A 19,033-nucleotide genomic window follows, 5' to 3' on the forward strand; every position below is an offset into this window, starting at 1 on the left:
AAAACAAGTGAAGAAAAGTAACGAAGAGAGGAAATTTATAGATTGAGTCTAAAGAAGCGCGTTGCCGCAATAATGTCCATGAATTAATCAATTAAAAATACTTCAGCAATGGAAAACAATATTACATACAAAGAACAATATTAGCATTTGAAATGTCATGAATAATTTATTTTTGAATTAGTTTATAAATAGTCTATAAAGAAAAATGCATAAAAAAAAAAGGTCATTGAGATGGTCATTAAGATGGTGATGTAGTATCCAGGAAGAAAGATGATATGAATTAAAACAATTATTGATTACAGGCATTTTCCAATAGTGTTACTGTAAATACTGCGTGTAACAAGTCTCTATTACGGCACATCAATTCGTTGTTTCTCACTGCAATCATTAATGAAACTTCTAGCTTTGTAAGTAATCTTTTTGTAATGCCACATACTTTACTGAAGTATTCATGAGAATATTGTTTATCTTGTAACAATTTACAACTGATTCTAACTAATGCAATAATGAGTCTATGGACGTGATGCAATTCCAATTTATTCTTTAAATGTATTTCTTCTGTGTCTTCAATTGATCTGTCGATGAACAGTATCTGTAATAAATGTGAGCTTTGTAAAAAAATAACAGGTTCAAATTCACATTTTTTTTGAATTCTTGTGATTAGATCATGATATGAGAGAGATGGAATACTTTTCATTTTGAAACTTGACAAATCGGAACGATCATGATCACGTTTACGCTTATCTAGTGATTGATTGTTAATATTCTGTGACAATTGTAATAGTTTCTCTATAGTTATTGTAAAATATCTAATAGCTTCATTTATTGTTACTTTATTAATTTGAATTAAATTAGATGGATCGAACTCATAAGCTTCAAACTTTGAAATAGAGTTTTGTAAATTTTCGTCCTTAGGAACCTGTTTCAGTTCTGCATATTTTCGTATATTTCTATTCAGTTCTACTTGAGCAGAATCCATTTCATTATTTTTAATGTCATGACTTTCTAAATTAAAATTGAAGTCAATATTATCTTGAATATCATAATTCAAAGTATCTTCTGTGGGAACAGTTTCAGCATCACTTAATTCAAAATTAGAAACGGATCCGATATGTGACCTTAAATAGATATCATTTTTCTTCACAGTAGAATTATTGTTATATAATCCATTCTGGTCCAAATGAGTTCTAAAATCATTGATTTTACCAATTTTATCTTGTACAAAATCATTCATCGATGTTGCAGATCGTATCAAATCCTCGACGTTTCTAGTTCGTTTTACATCACTTACAGGTAATATCATAGGTCTATGTAATTGATGATGATGATGTCCGTCATTTAATTCATTTAATAACAAAGCTGGATCTTCACCAAATCTCACATTTTTAGCCGATGCCATATTTAGATTCAAATTCAAATTTGTCATTGATGTTGCGAGAGAATCCCCCGTCGATGATCCAAACTCAGTATTCGGAGTCTCTGGAAATGATGAATCCCACTCATCTGATAAATCTGCAACGCTTGCTTTCAATGGTAAATGCATCGATATTTTATCCAATCGTAGATCCGAAAGGCCAGCGTCTTCTATACCAGCAAATGGAACGCCTAGCACTTCATTATCGAGAGTATAACTGTAATTACTGTTAGATGTACTCATTATTCACCTCAATTGTATTTCAAAGTCAATGTTTTCTAAATTTTATATGTCTTACAATCTAAAATATTGTGTTGTTTTTATTTCTACGGTATCTTAGTTGATGTATTAAATATAGCGATAGCAACCAGCAGCGATAGCATCAAATATTTTCATTGGAATGAATTTTTACGCACGGCGAAAGGAAATATCTTAGAAGATGAGCGACCAGTCAAAAAATGTATATATATATATATATTTGAATATATGTAAGCGTTCCTTATTATTGTTAGTGAACATCAACTACCCCACATTGTTTATAGAAATCACATTATACTTTCTGATAATATGAGGAGGTAGATCAATAGGCTGTGCAAAGCGGTATTATAACTATAGTAAATAAATTTACGTATATACTGACGTACTATTACTGCAGTGTAATTATTATCTCCGTGCTGCTCGTTTCAAATGATCTCATCTCGGTACTTACTCTTCCGGAGATCGGCAACACAGCTCGTAATATGGTTTTTCGGGTTGCGTTTTTTTCTTTGCCGTCGGTTGTTAAATGAGCAAGGAAAATATTGTTAGGTTACCATGTTAGGTCATCTCAAGGTGCATGGGGAAAAACATCGTCTCCCTCCAGTTTGCCAAAAGATGTCAACATTACGGTAATCATCGACAATGTTTGGGAAGGGTAGGATCATCTCCTTGCTTTGATTTGGTAAATAACCTGATTTCTATGATAATCCTAGCTGAGCGGACGTACTATTATTGCGGTCGAAAGGACTCCGTGGTACAGAATATATATAATTTTCATTTAGCTGAAAAAGTTTTAAATTTTTTAAATAATAACATTAAACAGTTTATTGCCAAATTTGATTTTATAAAGGTTTAAGTCATAACGATACCAGATAATAAAGGTTGTTGTTGTTTTTTAAGGGAAATCCAGAGTTTATTAAAAAAAGAAAAATACTGACTATCTCACCCCACTTTTTTTTTTTCCATAAATATGCTTATAGGGTCGGGATCATTATATAATATTTGGAGGTTAACTCCGAGTCGATCTTCATACTTATTACGTTCTTTAGCCATCACTTCTGTGCGATTCAATTCAAACTCTCAAAGTAGATGGTTACAAAGAAGTAAGAATGATGTTTATACTCGAGAAGCTAAATTGAAGAATTGGAGATCTCGTGCTGCATTTAAATTAATAGAAATTGATGATAAATTTAAGTTATTTAATAAAGATATTAAACAAAACGTATTGGATTTAGGGTTTGCACCTGGATCTTGGTCTCAAGTGGCTCGTAAACGTACTAATCCGACATCAATTATTATGGGTGTAGATATCTTACCTTGTAAACCTATCGAAGGTGTCCATGCATTACAAGCAAATATCTTGTCAAAGACAACTCATAATATTATTAGGTTATTTTTTAATGAAAAATTCAATTTAAATGAAGAAGATAATCTGAATCAGAAACTTGGTTACCTTGATAAACCTTATATGACTGGAGAATCAAATGAGATAGAAAAAATATACCCTGTTAATATAATTATTAGCGACATGTATGTACCTTACCCAAAAGATTTTGAAAATTCAAATATTACGTCCAATCTTACTAATATGCCATATTATAGGCTGATGAACACTTCAGGTGTTGCTATTAGAGATCATTTGCGATCAGTAGATTTATGTGACGCAGCTTTAGTCACTGCAATTGATCTCTTAAGACCAAATGGAAGTTTCGTTTGTAAACTATACACGGGACGGGAAGAAGACCTCTTTAAGAAGAGATTGCATAAAGTTTTTAAAAAAGTTCATAAATTTAAACCTGATTCATCTAGATCGATGTCAAAAGAAGTTTATTACGTTGGATTGGAGAAGAAAACTCAAATTGATAAAGTTGGTGTGTTCACTGCTTAAGACTCTATATCGATGATTTAACACTTGCATATATATTCATAAATTTCTACATGTTTCTTGAATTTTGGTGCTATTTTATCTTTTAATTAGTTCTTTATTTATATATTTTTGTATGGTCTATATCTTTTATGTATGAGATATATATACATATTTGTATTCCAGTACACACTTAGAATTGTGTGGTTGGATACATTTACATAACATGGTTAGTTTATGCATATCAGGTGATTAGTGTACATCAAAAAAGGGGGGGAAGTACTATTTGAATCCAAGCGTATACAAAATTCATGTACTTCCAGATCGTTTAAACTAACCTATTTGTCTTTAGCATCATCTGTCTCTTCTATTTCTTTAACATTCTCGCTTTTTTCAGAATCATCGTCGTCAACAGTTACTGTTTCAGTTTTTTCTTCTTTTACTTCTTCTTCCTTTTCTGGGATTTCTTGTTCAACAACTGGTTCAACAACTGGTTTACTATCTAAATCAATTAAAGTTTGTTCTTCGACTTTAGAATCGGATGCAGTTTGTGTCTCGGTTGGCTTGATGATTCTCTCGGCAATTGCACTTTTACCATCAAGGTTTAATTGATTTTTCCACAAATCGACAACCTCGTTGATTTCTTTTTCATTTAAACCATATGTAGAACTTAAAATAGCAGCCTCAGAAAATCTATTAACCTTAACTAGTAGGTTTTTAGCGTCTTCAATAGAGCCAGCAGCCCAGTAACTGTTAAATGCCAAATTGAATTTACCCAGAGCCTCAGAATCTTTACCAACTTGGATTAATGCATCCTTATTGTTGAATGAAGAATACAATAAAAATAATGATTCGAGATCATGAGCATTAGTATATGCTTCAATGGCTAATTTAAAATTAAATAGCTGTAGAGACATATCACCTAGCGCTATCCATTTATTTTCCGTATCATCATCGTTCAATAAGTCACGAGCCATTTGAAGTTTCTTAGTTTTCAAAGCTAACTCAAATTTTTGTTCATTATCTGGAGATATCTTTAATGCTTCTTCAAAGTATTCTTGACCTTCCAAAAATCTGGATAATTTTAGCAACGAACGTTTACTGTTGATATTAGGCAGAACGTTTTCAATGGCATCCTCAAGTTCACCTCTTAATGTCAAAGTTTGGAATTCCAGAACCTCAAGTGCAATATCTTCAGCATAAACATGTACTTGTCTATCAGCAACATATACTTTGTTATCACGTGCTATGTATCCTAATAGGAATATATCCTTGGTGTAATGTGCTAAATTATATGTCTTACCACCAACAAAGTAGTTCAATCTGTTACTTAATGTCGTAAAGATGAAAACGTCTCCAACCCATTTACCAGATGTAATATTCTCATTTACTTCATAAACGGTTTCCATTACGTCATCTATATCGTTACTACTTGCCCATTTATCACTCTCATGGGATTCCATGACTTCCAAATATTTCTCTCTGTCGTAGATCAAAGCATGTGCTTTAGCTTCGTCTACAGCAGGGTCTGGGTTACCGTTAGTAACCATTAACAATTCTCCACCTTCTGACCAGTAAATACTTCCCGGGTTTATATCTAATCTTCTTACCAATGTACCAGTTTCCCATGAGAAGAAATATGTCATCTTATACATGCTAACACCAAGTAAAGTACCAGGGTATAATTTTTCGGCACGCCCTTCTTTTTGCTCAGCTTCCCAGTTACTTACTAACTTGAAGTTTTTGTAAAGTTTGATCTTCCCTTCTGGGTCGATAATAGCATAACTGTTGGAATCTGGGCCCCATACAAAGTCTTTACACTTACCAAAATCCTTATTTCTCCAGGCAAGGGCGGTGTAAATAACATATTCACCATCACCAACGACAGCAACAAATCTACCGTTTGGAGAATGGGCCAAGCTTTGAGGGTAGATGTCAACGGAACCTAATTCTTTGGATTGTAGAGGTAATGGTTCACCTTCTTCGGCTTCTTCGTTTCCTCTAATTGCTGCAGTAAATATATCATTGGCACTACCAGTTCTACCACCAGACCATACAAGTTTACCAGCTGGGTCAAGAGATAAAGCAGGTTCGTCATTACCTAGAGATAAAACTGTGAAACCACCATCGAAACCAGATGCAATGTAGTTCTTTTTACCTGCTGGGTGGACTGCAATACACCAACTTCTTTCTAAACCTAAGTTTAAGGTCTTTTCAACCTTGTAGGTAGCAGAATTCCAGACCTTGACAGTACCATCTTCGGAACCAGAAATAATAACAGGTAATGTTGGATGGAAAACGGCGTATGAGACATTGGACATATGGCCTTCCAGAGTTGCAACACACGACTTTGTTTGGTAATCCCAGACTTTAATGGTCAAGTCATCTGAGGATGTAATCAAATATGGTTTATCTGGGGAAGGATAATAATCAACGTAGTTTACACCTTTTTCTTGTTTAGTCTCTAATGTATAGTTTGGAGTAGATTGACCAAGAGACCAGACCTTGACAGTACGATCAAGACATGCGGAGGCAAAAGTGTTTGGATCTTTTGGATTGAAAGTTACACACATAACAAAATGTTCATGGCCTTCAAAAGTTTGTTCAAGTGCCCAGTTCTTCTCCCAATTCCATAATTTGATAGTTAAATCATCACTACCAGATAAAATGTATGGTTTAGTTGGGTGTACCGCAATAGAACGGATATAATCTGGATGAGCTTCAAAATCTGCCACTTTTTCACCTGTATTATAATTGAATACTTTGATTCTGAAATCATCACAACCAACCACAATCCAATTCTTTCTGGCAATAAACTTACCAGCTCTAACTGGAGTTTCGGTAACTTGGATTGATCTCACTTCTTGTTTAGTTTCATAATTCCATATTTCTACTTGGCCTGTGTATAACGTAGTTAGAACCCAAGGTTCCTTAGGGTGAAAATCAATCCCCTTGACTCTATTAGTACGATTGGTAAATGTTTTCTAAAGAAAAAAATAATATATAAAATTCAATGAGAATATATTTCTGTTAGTATAAATGTAAAATTATAATAAAGGATCAGTCAATAGGCCTTATTTAAAATAAGGATTGAGTGGAACGAATGCAAAAAAAAGTAGAATTGAATCTTTAAACATACTGTAATATCCAACTTCATTCTTAGGAAATTTACTTGCAATTGATTGAAGGATCAGAAATACAAATTAAATCCACCTATCTGTGTTCTTGTAGGTTCTTGATATGTCTATCTTTGTATAGATCGATACGTTGTCAACACGTACATATCCACCAAAATGTATCTAGTATGTATTTTGCTGTTTTATTTTCGATCAAGTCGCTTAGTTGTTCAATCGCCTATATTCTCGAGTTTCCGTCACTTCGTGCTTTCTGCACTATTCTCACTCAGTAATTCTTTTTTTAACAAACCGAGAGGGTAATATCATATTAAGAAAAAAAAAACCTTAACCGATTGTGAGGGTAACAATATCTGGCTTTTCTTGCGTTCCAATAAAGAAAAGCTTGTGTCAGAAATTAGAGTAACTTCAGTCTTACAATTAAGCCATTACAAAGAGTTTATTTTTAGACTCTGAGTTCAATTTGTGAATTTATCACTATAGTTAATTTTATGTTTAGAAGGTTGGAAATTGGTATGCCAGACTCTATTTTAAAGAAGATGCTATTGAGTTTAATGATTTTAGTGTTGTTAACTACCGTAGGAAGTTCGTATCTCTTAATTCCTGAAATCTTTGAAGTTCTTGAGTCAGATGATCAGATGTGTGAAACAGACAAATACTTAAAAGGCCACAGACTGAATAATTTTGTATTTACTAAATTTACAGGAGTACGAGTTTTCAAAGTATTTACAGTGACTTCACAACCGTTTAATATTGAGAAATCTGTACAACTCGTTTATTGTGAAGATGGCAAGAAGGTGTATCAGAAGAGAATAATTCAGGAAGATAAAAAGAGTAACGATATATATTGGAAAGAATCGTTTCCGATTCAATCTGGAGATAAAATGTCCTTCTTTAAATTATCCAGAAGGGATGGTTATATCAATCATGATAAGACATATGTCCTTCCAGGATCAGTTATTGGTGGATTGTTTCAATGCTACGATTCAAATTGTACCACTACAAGTTCTAGACCGTTATTGCCAGTTTATTCCTATACGCATAAAAAGATGTGGACGGAGACAATCAGAGGGCACTCCTTAACTAATTGGACAATCCATAAGTATATTCCTTTAGTGTCAACCTCAAACGATAATATAAATTCTAAACAACAATTGAAGTATTTGCTATCGGATAAGAAAAGACATAGGGCCCCAAAGAAATATGTTCAAGATTTGTTTGAGAAAGGATAATATCGACAGGGTAATAGTTTAGTTGGATGCGTCGGTAAATGGTGTAATTCAATTGATGTAGATGAAAAGTGCTAATTTCAAAAGGAATCAAATTTTCAAATATATAGATATATTTATTTTATTTTCATTTTTTATGAGGGTGAGCTAATTATACATGGCACGCAATATATAAATATGTATTGTTATAAAGATTATGATTTAAAAATGTTCATAAATGCAAAAGAAAGGTGTGATAAAGGGTAAAAGACTTTGATCGTTGGCTATTTTCAACAATCAAGAAAGAACTGAAAAATGAAAGTATAAGAAAATAGAAAAGGGAAAACTCATTTTTAAGCTAAACAGCTTTTTCGCCGTTGGCATCCCTGAAAGGATCGCTTAGATCAGATGATGTATTCATAGCAATACTAGAATTGGTATTTAAATTTGTGTTGAGTTGGATATTTGATTCTGATCCTGTACTAGATTCTAGGTTCATCTGCGAAGTTAAACGAGTAACTGACGGCGTCACTTCACGAGAATTCAAATTCGACATTGTGTTCAGATTGGATAGCGTATTAGTATTTGGATCAGCCATTGCTGATCTATCTGCGAATGGATTTGATGGTACACTTATTCTACTGGCATTTTTCCCTAGCTTGAATGACGAGAGCCTCTTAATGAAATTTGCTGAGCTCGAAAATGATTTGTTTCTATAGACATTATTATTTTCTTCATCGTTATTGTGGAATAAATCACTCTCCCAATTGGCATTGTGTTCCTTGGCGACGTTACCTAACTCCAACAATTCCTTTGCAGCTGAAGAATTCTTAGCCATATCGTCGTGTGTCAATTGCGTAGCGTTTCTTTGGAAGGACGTTCTATCGTCATTAGCTGGTTTGAATCTTAAGTCAGGATTCTTTGAACAGACAATCATCAGAGTGAATGCAAGGATCATCAGCAACAATATAAATGAGAACGCAGCATTCATGATAAAGAATACCCACCCCATGATCGCAGAGACGGTATAGTTTTGATGGAACAGATCTGAGAAGAACATGAAAAGGAAAGAGTTCACTAAAGTCACGGTACAAATGAAGATATTCATAATGTTTGTAGGTTTATCTAAATATGGTTTGTAATAAATGATGGCAATGAAATATCCTAGATCGAGAATGAAAATTGCCAATGCTTGTGTTTTACCTGAAGCCTGAGCAAAACCAATGAATAATGATTTGACAAAGATATATGTCAATAACACAGCATTCCACCAATAATGAGAAGCATTGAACATGGTATAGAAAAATCCGTATTTGTGTAAGATTCTTTCATCACCATATAGGATAGCAGCAGGATTGTTATATTGTTTGATTGAAAGTTGAGCAAAAGAATGAGTTCTAAACATTGCCCAACCCATTAACCCGACAGATAATACAATAAACAAACAAGCGATTGTGATCACAGCACCAGAGTCTCTTTCTGTGAATTCCCAGAAACTTAAGATAGTCAGTTGAGTGAAACCAATGTATATATATCTTAACAAAGCACCTTTCAAGATGATTCTCCAACTTGTTCTAAATTGTTGGAATCTATTTGGGTTGATCCAACCAGCACGTATACCTAATTCGAATGAATATTTACAAACCATAATAAACCCTGCAAGGACATACCCACAGAGAACAAAGAAAGTGAACCCGGTACAAACAATGGCAGTATTCTCGATATTCATTCTATAACCTAGTCTTCTAATACCTCTAAAGATCAAAGTATTTTGATTCCCGTATAGGACATTCTCTGCACGTTTCCATAAAGGACTTGTAAAATCAACAGCTCTTTGAGTCAAGACGGACATTGTTGTTGCGGTCAAATATAAGGTTGGAGTACCACCTGTAGATTGAACGTACCATCTAAAGATTTTTTGCATAAATGTGACTCTAATCAAACCCATGGACCAAGCCAAATTTTCTGCCCATGCAGCTGCAATAGGTGGGACTCTATGAACATGTTGCATGGCAACAACTGCAACAGATTGGAAATAAAGAAATAAGGACATCGTGTTTGCGGAGATATGGGATGCTGCAGTAGAGTTCCCAAACGTAGATAATACGGCAGATAATAATAAACCGATACCGGCAACGACAGCTGTAGTCCATTTCACACCTGTTTGAGAGACAGTCTTCCCATTTGAGAAAAATACTTGGATACAAGCTAAATATTCGGTAGTATTAGCCGAATATACTTTCACGATAGCGTATGCATCAATATCTGGAACGTTATATGCGATCCCAGGGATTTCATCTGTTAAATCTTTAGAGATGTATTCGATAGAATCGATTTCGATATTCCCTGGATGAACAGGACAAAATTGTTTCCAATTTTCTGAACAAACATTGAAATTTTTGGTAATAATCTTGAATCCATAAGCATAAACGTCGATATAAGCCAAAATGTAAGAATCAATTTGAGTTGTTAAATCTAAGGTGTAATGTAATGATCGGTCATCTGGTTTAAATATAACGTCGAAACTATTTGACGATATTTGGGATCCTTCCATACATGTTACTAAGGAAGTCGCCACCAGGTTTCTTTTTGCCACTACGTACTGTGATAATAGTAATAACTGTACTATATATTTCACTAACGTCTGCATCCTTGTAATAAAAAAAAATATGATGGATATAAGTATATAGCAAAAAGGATAGTAGTGATAATAGTCTGTTTGTCTTCTTGTGTGTCTTTCAATAAAAATATAAATAAATGTTTTCAGAGTGATTGTAAAAACTTGTTCTAATATGTACTAAAGTTGAAAGTATCTATGTTGTTATGATTATCCAGCTCTTCTCAGATGTTATGTTTGTTTTTTTTCTTTTTTTCTAGTTTGTTGTTTGTTTGTTTTTCATATAGTGAAAAAAAAATAGTGATGTATTGAAAAAAATAAAAATAGAAACAGCCTTCTCTTGAGTTTTAGTAGTACTATTTGAAGTATATTTGGTTATTTACTTTTGAAGTATAATAAACAAACACAGTGACTAAGAGTAACGATACCGTTTGTATATTGCAAGATAATTAATAAATACAAGAATATATAAGTATACTTCTATATATATGCTTATGTTAATAGAAATTATATTTCAAGAAAGTAAATTACCCCTGGTTATTAAATGTAATATTGCATCAAACAATGTGTACGTGTAGCTTAACTTAGCCCACCGCCTATGCATACACGATAGTAGTAGTAGTAGTCCAAAAACTGAAGTCTCTGATCGTCCGCTATTATTACACTATATATCTTGTCTCTGTCTATTAAAAGAATGAACTTAAGCTGATAATGTTTATATCAATACAATTCATGCCAACCAACAGAATTACATTCTCAGCATCCCTCTCCCTGGTTGTGTATTCTGTGTATGCATCCTTACAATGAGCAAACAGCTCAGTATTTGCTTTGTTTTATTACTGCGCCGATGACTATTTAAACACTGCCAAATCCGTTAGCGAAAGCGTAAAAAAATGATTTCTCCTCGCGCCTCCTCTCCGGGAAGTCACGCTGTACGGTCCACATTATATAGTCTGTCGTGCCCCGTCAGATGATTGAAAGAGACAGAGAGAGGTCCCGTGTCGTACAGCGTGATGTAGACTAGGGTTGTTCAATCTATTCTATTCCTCGTAGTTTTCCTAAAAGTTGGACCCTGGTGTATATACAAGGTTGGGTTTCGTTCAATTTACTTAGGGGTGATGTATAGTATACAACGGTTCATCAAGAACAAGATGATGGACTTATACGTCATAGATCATCACACAGGAGGTTTCGACTCAAAGAGTATTTAAATATATGTGCATTTGATATGGATGGAAAGGATTACATCAATTACTTATAGAAATGAAAATGGAGATTGATGTACGTGTATGCAATATTATATAACATCAATCGAAAAAGTTTATAGCTGTAGGTATGAGTATCTGTATAGATATGATAATCTAAAATAATAACAGATCGAGTTGAGATATTGTTCCTTGTATATTCGTAAATATATATGTGTGTATATGTGTCTTCCCTTTATAACACCGCCAAGCACCATTAAATTGGTGAAAAATAAATAATATACGTATATACATATTCGTGCTTCTAGTTGTTCCGCGAAATTTGGTGGCGATGAGGTTGTTGCCGTATATTGCCAATTCTAACATAGAAATATTATGTGTTTTTTCCCTGTACCTTCACACATCGTCTTCTTTTTATTCATTGGTTGTAATACAGATCCTACGAGAACTCGAGACTGTCATTGTGGTTCGCTTTACATTGCTTTGTTACATACATATATATCTTTCTACCTTATAAAAATTGTAGAAAACTCTCATTTTGGCCACCAATACTACAAGTGTTTGTTGTTGTTATCTTTTGAACAGAAACTTAAAATGGATGAGAAACAAGCAGATAATGTTACCACTGATGTATTAAAACAACAAATGAATAACAACAGCAGTAACAACAATAATAGCAACATTGATAACAATGTGGTGGTACCGATACCTGTACCGATGAATGGAATGCAACCGTTGGATCTATTAGGATTAGATAAACAGAAACAACAGGAATCAAATATGATTGAAAATGGTCAACATGCAAGATCCCCACTTGCTGCTATGAATTATAATGCAAACCCAACAATTCGTAGCCAGAGTAATACTAACACGAATGCAAATGCAAATGCAAATGTGAATGTTGGGAATGATATTTCAAGTGTAAATAGTTTACCAAATTTGAATATACGGCAATTTACTAGGAACGCCAATGTGACACCATCCTTGTCAATATCTTCAACAAACACAGAATCTACTTCGAATCGATTGAGATTGTTTCAAAGAATGGAAGAATTATCTGCTAGGCTGATCGCTATGGAGGAACAATTTCAGAATTTGACAGGCAAAATGGAACAACAGACATCAATGATATCGAATTTAAAAATATCAATGACTCAAATTCTTCAATCCACTATCAACGACCAATTTAAAGTGTTACAAAAACAAAATGAAACAATGTTTAATAATCACTTCCATAGATTGATCACTTTACAACAATCAATACAACCTCAACAAGAAGATGAAACGAAATTTGCTCTTGATTTACTTAATTCCATATCTAACATCAGTGCAAATTATTTAGCACATCGTCAACAAGGATTCGTAGGTAATGGTGTTTCGATTCATACTCAAGATGGTCAACCTTCACCTCTTAATAAATCCAATACAAATTCAAACTCTAGAATAAATTTACATTCTTCAAATAGTAAGTCAAATCTCAAAGATAATAACACTTCCAGTAGTAACAACACTTCGCCATTGTATCAATTACCTTCCTTCACAAATAGAAACAAGACATTTACATTGAACCCCAACGGAATCAAGAAGAGGAAGAGACATCATCACAGCAACACCAATAATAATAATAGTAATAATAATAATAATAATAATAATAATAATAGCAATAACAATAACAGTAATAATAACAGTAATAATAATAATAATCCCCATCAAAATGAAAATCTACATCCAAATAAATTAAATAAAACTACACCAAATTTCCAAAGCAGTGCACCACCTGCGGACTTATTAAATATGCCAATCATCTTACCCACCGACCCATTCACTGGGCTTGCTCCATTAGTTCAAAATCCAGTTACTAACCCAATTGTTCCTGTACCGGCTCATATAATAAATGGTAATACTAGAGCTAACCATCCAAACGGTATTCCAACTTTACCTCAAACATTACAGGTTCCTATAACTTTATCTCGTAATAATACCAATGGAACTGTAAAGAACGGAAATGATAGAACTACTGCGAATGGTAATAATAACAATTCGCTGCAACAAGATCAAACAAACGTTTCAACATCAATTGCTTTACCAATATCAATGCAATTACCTCTTCCATCACATGGACAACCTCAAATCGCTAATACAAATGCAACTTCAATACATAAGGAATCTAAAAATAAGAATAATCAGGAAGATGACGACGATGACGATGGGTATCAGGAAGATGATGAGAGTGATAATGTAAATGCTAATGGGAACAAAATCGGTTCTACTGATTTCTCAAAGGATGCCACTTCGAAAGGTAATAGTGCTAGGGGTATCCCTAATGACGATGAGGATGAGGATGATGATGAGAATGAGGAATATGATGAAGAAGATGATGAAGATGATGATATGGATGACGAAAACTTCGAAGAGGATGAAGTTGATGAAGATATAAATGGTGCAAGGGGCAAAAATAAGAAAACAAATCCCGTCAAGAAGACTGTTGCAGCCAAGAAGAAACGTATAATTAAAAAGATAATAGATGGTCCCAAGGAGTCTCCAAGAAAGGATGATTCGAAGAAAACAGAGCCTGCAAATGATACAGATATTAATAGCGAAATTAACTATACTCTTATCAAAGCTCCTAATAATGTTAGAACTATATGGGAAGAATATGTTTATGGCATAGATGGTAATCCATCTATTCGTGGTCTAGAAGAAAAATATGGTAATAAATGGAGACTCACGAAGAATCGTAAGACTTTCTCCCGTAGAAAAAGATTATATAAATTCATTCTGAATGGTATAGATAAAGGTAAGACGGCAGATGAAATGATGAAAACGTTAGAGGAGAAACGTCTATATAAGGATGAAAATGGTGAGATCAAAAGAAGGACCATCGGATGGCTTCAACAGAGTCTCACTGGTATCTGATCGATACATACCCGAAGTATAATCTCTTTTATAGATTACATAAACAGTAAATACCAAATACTACCAATAAAAGGGTGATATTTAATTGCTAATACCCAAGGATAATATTATTAATCTTATTAATAAAAATAAAAAAGTAATGGTAACAAGATCAGTTAATTATCTCTTTTCTTTTTTGGTTGTTGCAACAACGTACTGCTCCTATCCTTTGTTTGAAAGACGATGAGAGTTTGAGATTCCAAACGAAATTTGTCAATTTTGTTGTTGTTTTTGCTATGGCGACCACGTACAATAATGACGGAAGACGCGCGAATGTCTTTCAATTTATTTTTTTTACTTTCTCCGGTTAACTGTCTGGACAAACGAGTAAACAGTTTAATTACGAAAGTTTCGATGGCCAATGGTGGAAGTAAATTAATATATTTGGAATCGAGAAATAAGAATTTTTTAATTCATACATCTCCTACTTCCCTTCCATTTCAAGTTGAATCATTTATTAGAACGATATTAAAGGGATATTATTGCAATTATCGAGAGATCAAACAAATTTGCTAAATTTTTTAAAGCTCATTATTTAATAATTTCCCAATTAAGTGTAGACACATAATACATTTATCCACAGATTGACTGGTTTGGTAGGGATGTACACCTAGGGGAAATTAACAGAAAATACTACAAAATTTACATATAAAATAAACTATACAGTTTGATATCTGTTTTTACGTTTGAGAAAGGTATTAATTGGCTTCATAAACAAATATCTAATGATAAACGCAGCAATGCAGCGAGTATGTTTTGTTGGGTTACAATTCAATTTCAACACAAATTTATTAAAAGTCGCGGTTAGGACCTCGCCTATAAGAAATGGATCATTTAAAACAATTCTATCTAATTTCCAAGTGAATAGAAGAGGTTTTCATAGTTCTCTATCGTTTAGTAGGCCAGAGTTAGAATTAAAAACTAAAAATATAAAAACTTCACCATCTGAAACATCTCAAGATGATTCCTTCCTGAAATCCTTAGCACAAGGGTTGTATTCCCATACTCATAGTCATCAAACCGTTAATATACTGCCACATAGCCATGAACACTCTCATGGCCATTCTCATAGTCATTCTCACGCCAATCCAATGTTAGTTCTGGATGCAGAAGAGATAAGAAAAAATGCAGGTGTGAGGGTCACATGGATAGGTTTAGGGATTAATGTTGCCATAGCGATTGGTAAATTTATTGGTGGTATAGTTTTCCACTCGCAAGCATTATTTGCTGATTCAATTCATGCACTAAGTGATATGATATCAGATTTTTTAACATTATTTTCGGTTCGTTTAGCTGCCAATAAACCTACAATAGATTATCCATTCGGTTATGGCAAGATTGAAACAGTAGGTTCACTGGCTGTATCTACAATTTTATTGACTGCAGGTATTTCTATTGGTTGGTCTTCTTTATGTACAATTGTAGGGCCCATAATACCACATACAATTCTGGAGACATTAGCAATATTTGGGTCAGAGTCACAAAGCATGGTACATTCGACAGCATCAGATACAACAACGCAAGAAGTCACCAATATTAATGCTGCGTGGATCGCAGCATTATCTATTGTTGCTAAAGAATGGATATTTAGAGCTACAAAGAAAGTAGCTATTGAGACCAAATCCAATGTTCTCATGGCTAATGCATGGCATCATAGGGTGGATTCGTTAACTTCCTTGGTCGCTTTGGTAACCATTTCCTCTGGTTATTTGTTTAATATTCAATCATTAGACACCATTGGTGGTCTCATTGTTTCTGGTTTAGTAGTGAAAGCCGGTGCAGAAGGTATGAATACATCAATTAGAGAGTTAATTGATCAATCCTTGGAAAAGGACGATGAAATATATGAGGAAATAGAACATAGTTTGAATAATTCGTTGCATAAACTTACCCATACTATAAATTCATCACCATTAAAATTAGAAGAATTAATAGTTTTGGCATCAGGACCAAATTTGATGGCACATGCAAAAATTTTAGTTCCTTCTGAACATTCTCATATTTTCACCATCAGCGAATTATCAAGAGTATCAAGTCACATACGATCAGCATTAGAAAAGAATGTTGATAATTTCAAAGAAATTAAGATAGAATATGTTGAAGAAAATAACAATCGTAAACCTCAGTTTACGCAATATAAAGTAAATCCAACCTTGCCGGAGCACAGCGCAACACATTCCCATAGTCATTCTACGTCTACTCATCATTCGCACACTCATTAGAAAGAAAAATGAAAGTATATTCTTCAAATGTTGATTGATACTAGTAATAGTGGCACAATCATTTATATTTTATTTACATAGAAATTGTAGGATTCTAAAACAATATACAAGAATCAAGCGTATGTTTAACATATTGATTTATATTTTTAAATGTTTTTTAAAATGAATTATGTATCAGGTGTATATTTGTAAATGTACGTATATAAATAAGCAAATATCGGTGCATTAGAATCTAGGGTCCCCAAGTTTCACAGATAAAGTTGAATATCTATTTACCACAGATCCAGTCATTCAAACCTGCTCTGTTTCTGGCAATTTCAAAAGCGTAAAATTGGATTCTAACAACAAAAATAGTACCTTCTTGACCGTATTCGTCATTAGAACTAGTTCTTAACAGAGTACCAAAATTGTAATCTTCGATATTTTCTTCGAATTCTCCACAGAACTTTCTCCATTTAACCTTTTGTTCCTTTGACTTTAGTTCTTCTTCTTTGAAGTTTTTCACTCTTTCAACGTCCTTATATTCTGGGAAATGTTCGATAAATGTGTCATATATATCATTGTCAAATTTAGTTAGACGTAATTTAGAACCTTTGATTTTGGTTAATATATTCCAATAGGTTTCAGCTTGTTCAACTGCGACGACAGCAAATTGTCTTTCAATATCTTCTAAATTATCAGCTTTTTCGGCGTCAAAAGTTGTTGCTGACATGTTATGTGCTTGTATATTTTATCCTGCTCGTTCAATAGTACTGTTTGATAGCTATTCTCCAACGGTGGTACAGTATCGTTTAATATTGCACAAGAACAGAATAGCAGACCAACCAATTCAAAAATACACCCCTTTAAATTAAATAATTTAAATTGCCTTATATATATATACCTTGGCCCCGTGATGCAATCCAACCTACATCATTAATGCTAGAATGTACTAGAAAGTTCACTATTGTTACCTCATCGGGAACGCCTTTCTATTCTCTCGTCAGTCAAGCGAAATTTTTCACTTTTTTTTATTCAGTGAATTTCTTTTTGCGACTCTACTCGTGTAAAACGATTCTAACTTATTGATCATGTGTTCTAAATCGTAGGACCCTATATTTTGTTTAATCAAGCCCTAACTAACGAGTAACATTTTAACTCTTTCAATTTTGACAGCCTTAAATAATAAGCTGTTTCAAGATCCAGGAGAACTATTAAATATAAAGCTTCTAACTACTAGATACGTAGTACATTAGGCGTTTAAAGGGTGTCTAAAAGATTATTTGGTAATTTCATTTCGAGAATAAACTAGAGTATTCAAGATCCATATATTCCATACTATGAATAAAATCAATGCAGCATGTATTATCATCGGAGATGAGGTTCTGAATGGTAAAATCAACGACACAAATTCCAGATATTTTGCCCAATTCTGTTTTAGACTTGGTATTAAATTACGAGAAATCATCACCATTGGAGATGATGAAGAGCAAATTATGACAACATTAAGGAACTTAAAGGAGAAATATCAATTTATTATTACCACTGGTGGGATTGGTAGTACACACGATGATATCACTTATAAATGTGTAGCCAAATCGTTTAACTTACCTTGTATGATAAATGAACAATGTAAATTGAGGATGCAAGAAAAATCAAATCCTGAAGGAAGATTAAGTCCGCAAGCATTAAGTGATTATTATAAAATGGCTACTTTACCTTCTGGTCCAACAGTGAAGAATTATTATTTATATGACGATTTGTGGGTTCCAGTCTGTAGTCTCAATCAACAGGTCTTTATTTTTCCCGGTATCCCACAATTATTCGAAAGATTATTGAGTGGTTTAACACCTATAGTTAAATCCTTATATCATTTAGGGGAAAAGGATATAGAATATGTCAGATATTTTATTAAAACTAGTATGACCGAATCGCAAATTTCACATAATTTAAAATTGTTGCAGGAGGATGCGTTGGACGTATCATCTGAGATTAAGATTGGATCATATCCTCATTACGGTAAAGGTTTTAATACAATTAGTATATTAGGTGAAAAGAAGGACGATAAATATCTACTTGAGTTAATGAAACGTGCTGAGGTGGAATTTGAAGGTCAACAACTCTCCACCGAGGAAGAAGATGAAGTATCAAATACAAGGTAAAATAATTGAGCTGAA

At 33.5% G+C, this 19,033-nt stretch overlaps 9 protein-coding genes across 9 annotated transcripts; 5 read left to right on the forward strand and 4 right to left on the reverse strand.

Moving 5' to 3' along the window:
- Positions 1 to 289: 289 nt before the first annotated feature.
- On the reverse strand, positions 290 to 1,657 carry PCL10 (Pcl10p; the record flags this gene model as incomplete). The annotated part of the gene is made up of 1 exon (XM_041550210.1): positions 290 to 1,657. The coding sequence occupies one exon, from the start codon at positions 1,655 to 1,657 to the stop codon at positions 290 to 292; it is 1,368 nt and encodes a 455-aa protein (XP_041406144.1).
- A 985-nt stretch (positions 1,658 to 2,642) lies between these two features.
- Positions 2,643 to 3,560, forward strand: MRM2 (21S rRNA (uridine2791-2'-O) methyltransferase; the record flags this gene model as incomplete). Its single annotated transcript, XM_041550211.1, has 1 exon — positions 2,643 to 3,560. The coding sequence occupies one exon, from the start codon at positions 2,643 to 2,645 to the stop codon at positions 3,558 to 3,560; it is 918 nt and encodes a 305-aa protein (XP_041406145.1).
- Positions 3,561 to 3,874: 314 nt separating this feature from the next.
- SEC27 (coatomer subunit beta') lies at positions 3,875 to 6,693 on the reverse strand (the record flags this gene model as incomplete). Its single annotated transcript, XM_041550212.1, has 2 exons — positions 3,875 to 6,520; positions 6,676 to 6,693. 2 exons carry the CDS (start codon positions 6,691 to 6,693, stop codon positions 3,875 to 3,877), a joined length of 2,664 nt encoding a protein of 887 aa, XP_041406146.1.
- Positions 6,694 to 7,161: 468 nt separating this feature from the next.
- Positions 7,162 to 7,902, forward strand: KABA2_04S03190 (uncharacterized protein; the record flags this gene model as incomplete). Its single annotated transcript, XM_041550213.1, has 1 exon — positions 7,162 to 7,902. One exon carries the CDS (start codon positions 7,162 to 7,164, stop codon positions 7,900 to 7,902), a length of 741 nt encoding a protein of 246 aa, XP_041406147.1.
- Positions 7,903 to 8,236: 334 nt separating this feature from the next.
- FLC3 (putative flavin adenine dinucleotide transporter) lies at positions 8,237 to 10,528 on the reverse strand (the record flags this gene model as incomplete). The annotated part of the gene is made up of 1 exon (XM_041550214.1): positions 8,237 to 10,528. The coding sequence occupies one exon, from the start codon at positions 10,526 to 10,528 to the stop codon at positions 8,237 to 8,239; it is 2,292 nt and encodes a 763-aa protein (XP_041406148.1).
- Positions 10,529 to 12,075: 1,547 nt separating this feature from the next.
- HOT1 (Hot1p) lies at positions 12,076 to 14,616 on the forward strand (the record flags this gene model as incomplete). The annotated part of the gene is made up of 1 exon (XM_041550215.1): positions 12,076 to 14,616. One exon carries the CDS (start codon positions 12,076 to 12,078, stop codon positions 14,614 to 14,616), a length of 2,541 nt encoding a protein of 846 aa, XP_041406149.1.
- A 764-nt stretch (positions 14,617 to 15,380) lies between these two features.
- KABA2_04S03256 (cation diffusion facilitator family transporter) lies at positions 15,381 to 16,877 on the forward strand (the record flags this gene model as incomplete). The annotated part of the gene is made up of 1 exon (XM_041550216.1): positions 15,381 to 16,877. One exon carries the CDS (start codon positions 15,381 to 15,383, stop codon positions 16,875 to 16,877), a length of 1,497 nt encoding a protein of 498 aa, XP_041406150.1.
- A 268-nt stretch (positions 16,878 to 17,145) lies between these two features.
- CHP1 (ribosome-associated Tef1p biogenesis chaperone CHP1) lies at positions 17,146 to 17,589 on the reverse strand (the record flags this gene model as incomplete). Its single annotated transcript, XM_041550217.1, has 1 exon — positions 17,146 to 17,589. One exon carries the CDS (start codon positions 17,587 to 17,589, stop codon positions 17,146 to 17,148), a length of 444 nt encoding a protein of 147 aa, XP_041406151.1.
- Positions 17,590 to 18,196: 607 nt separating this feature from the next.
- Positions 18,197 to 19,018, forward strand: FPY1 (Fpy1p; the record flags this gene model as incomplete). Its single annotated transcript, XM_041550218.1, has 1 exon — positions 18,197 to 19,018. The coding sequence occupies one exon, from the start codon at positions 18,197 to 18,199 to the stop codon at positions 19,016 to 19,018; it is 822 nt and encodes a 273-aa protein (XP_041406152.1).
- Between the last annotated feature and the right edge of the window lie 15 nt (positions 19,019 to 19,033).

Source organism: Maudiozyma barnettii, assembly GCF_903064755.1.
Source record: "Maudiozyma barnettii strain CLIB 1767 genome assembly, contig: KABA2_04, whole genome shotgun sequence".
NCBI classification, from domain to species: Eukaryota; Fungi; Ascomycota; class Saccharomycetes; order Saccharomycetales; family Saccharomycetaceae; genus Maudiozyma; species Maudiozyma barnettii.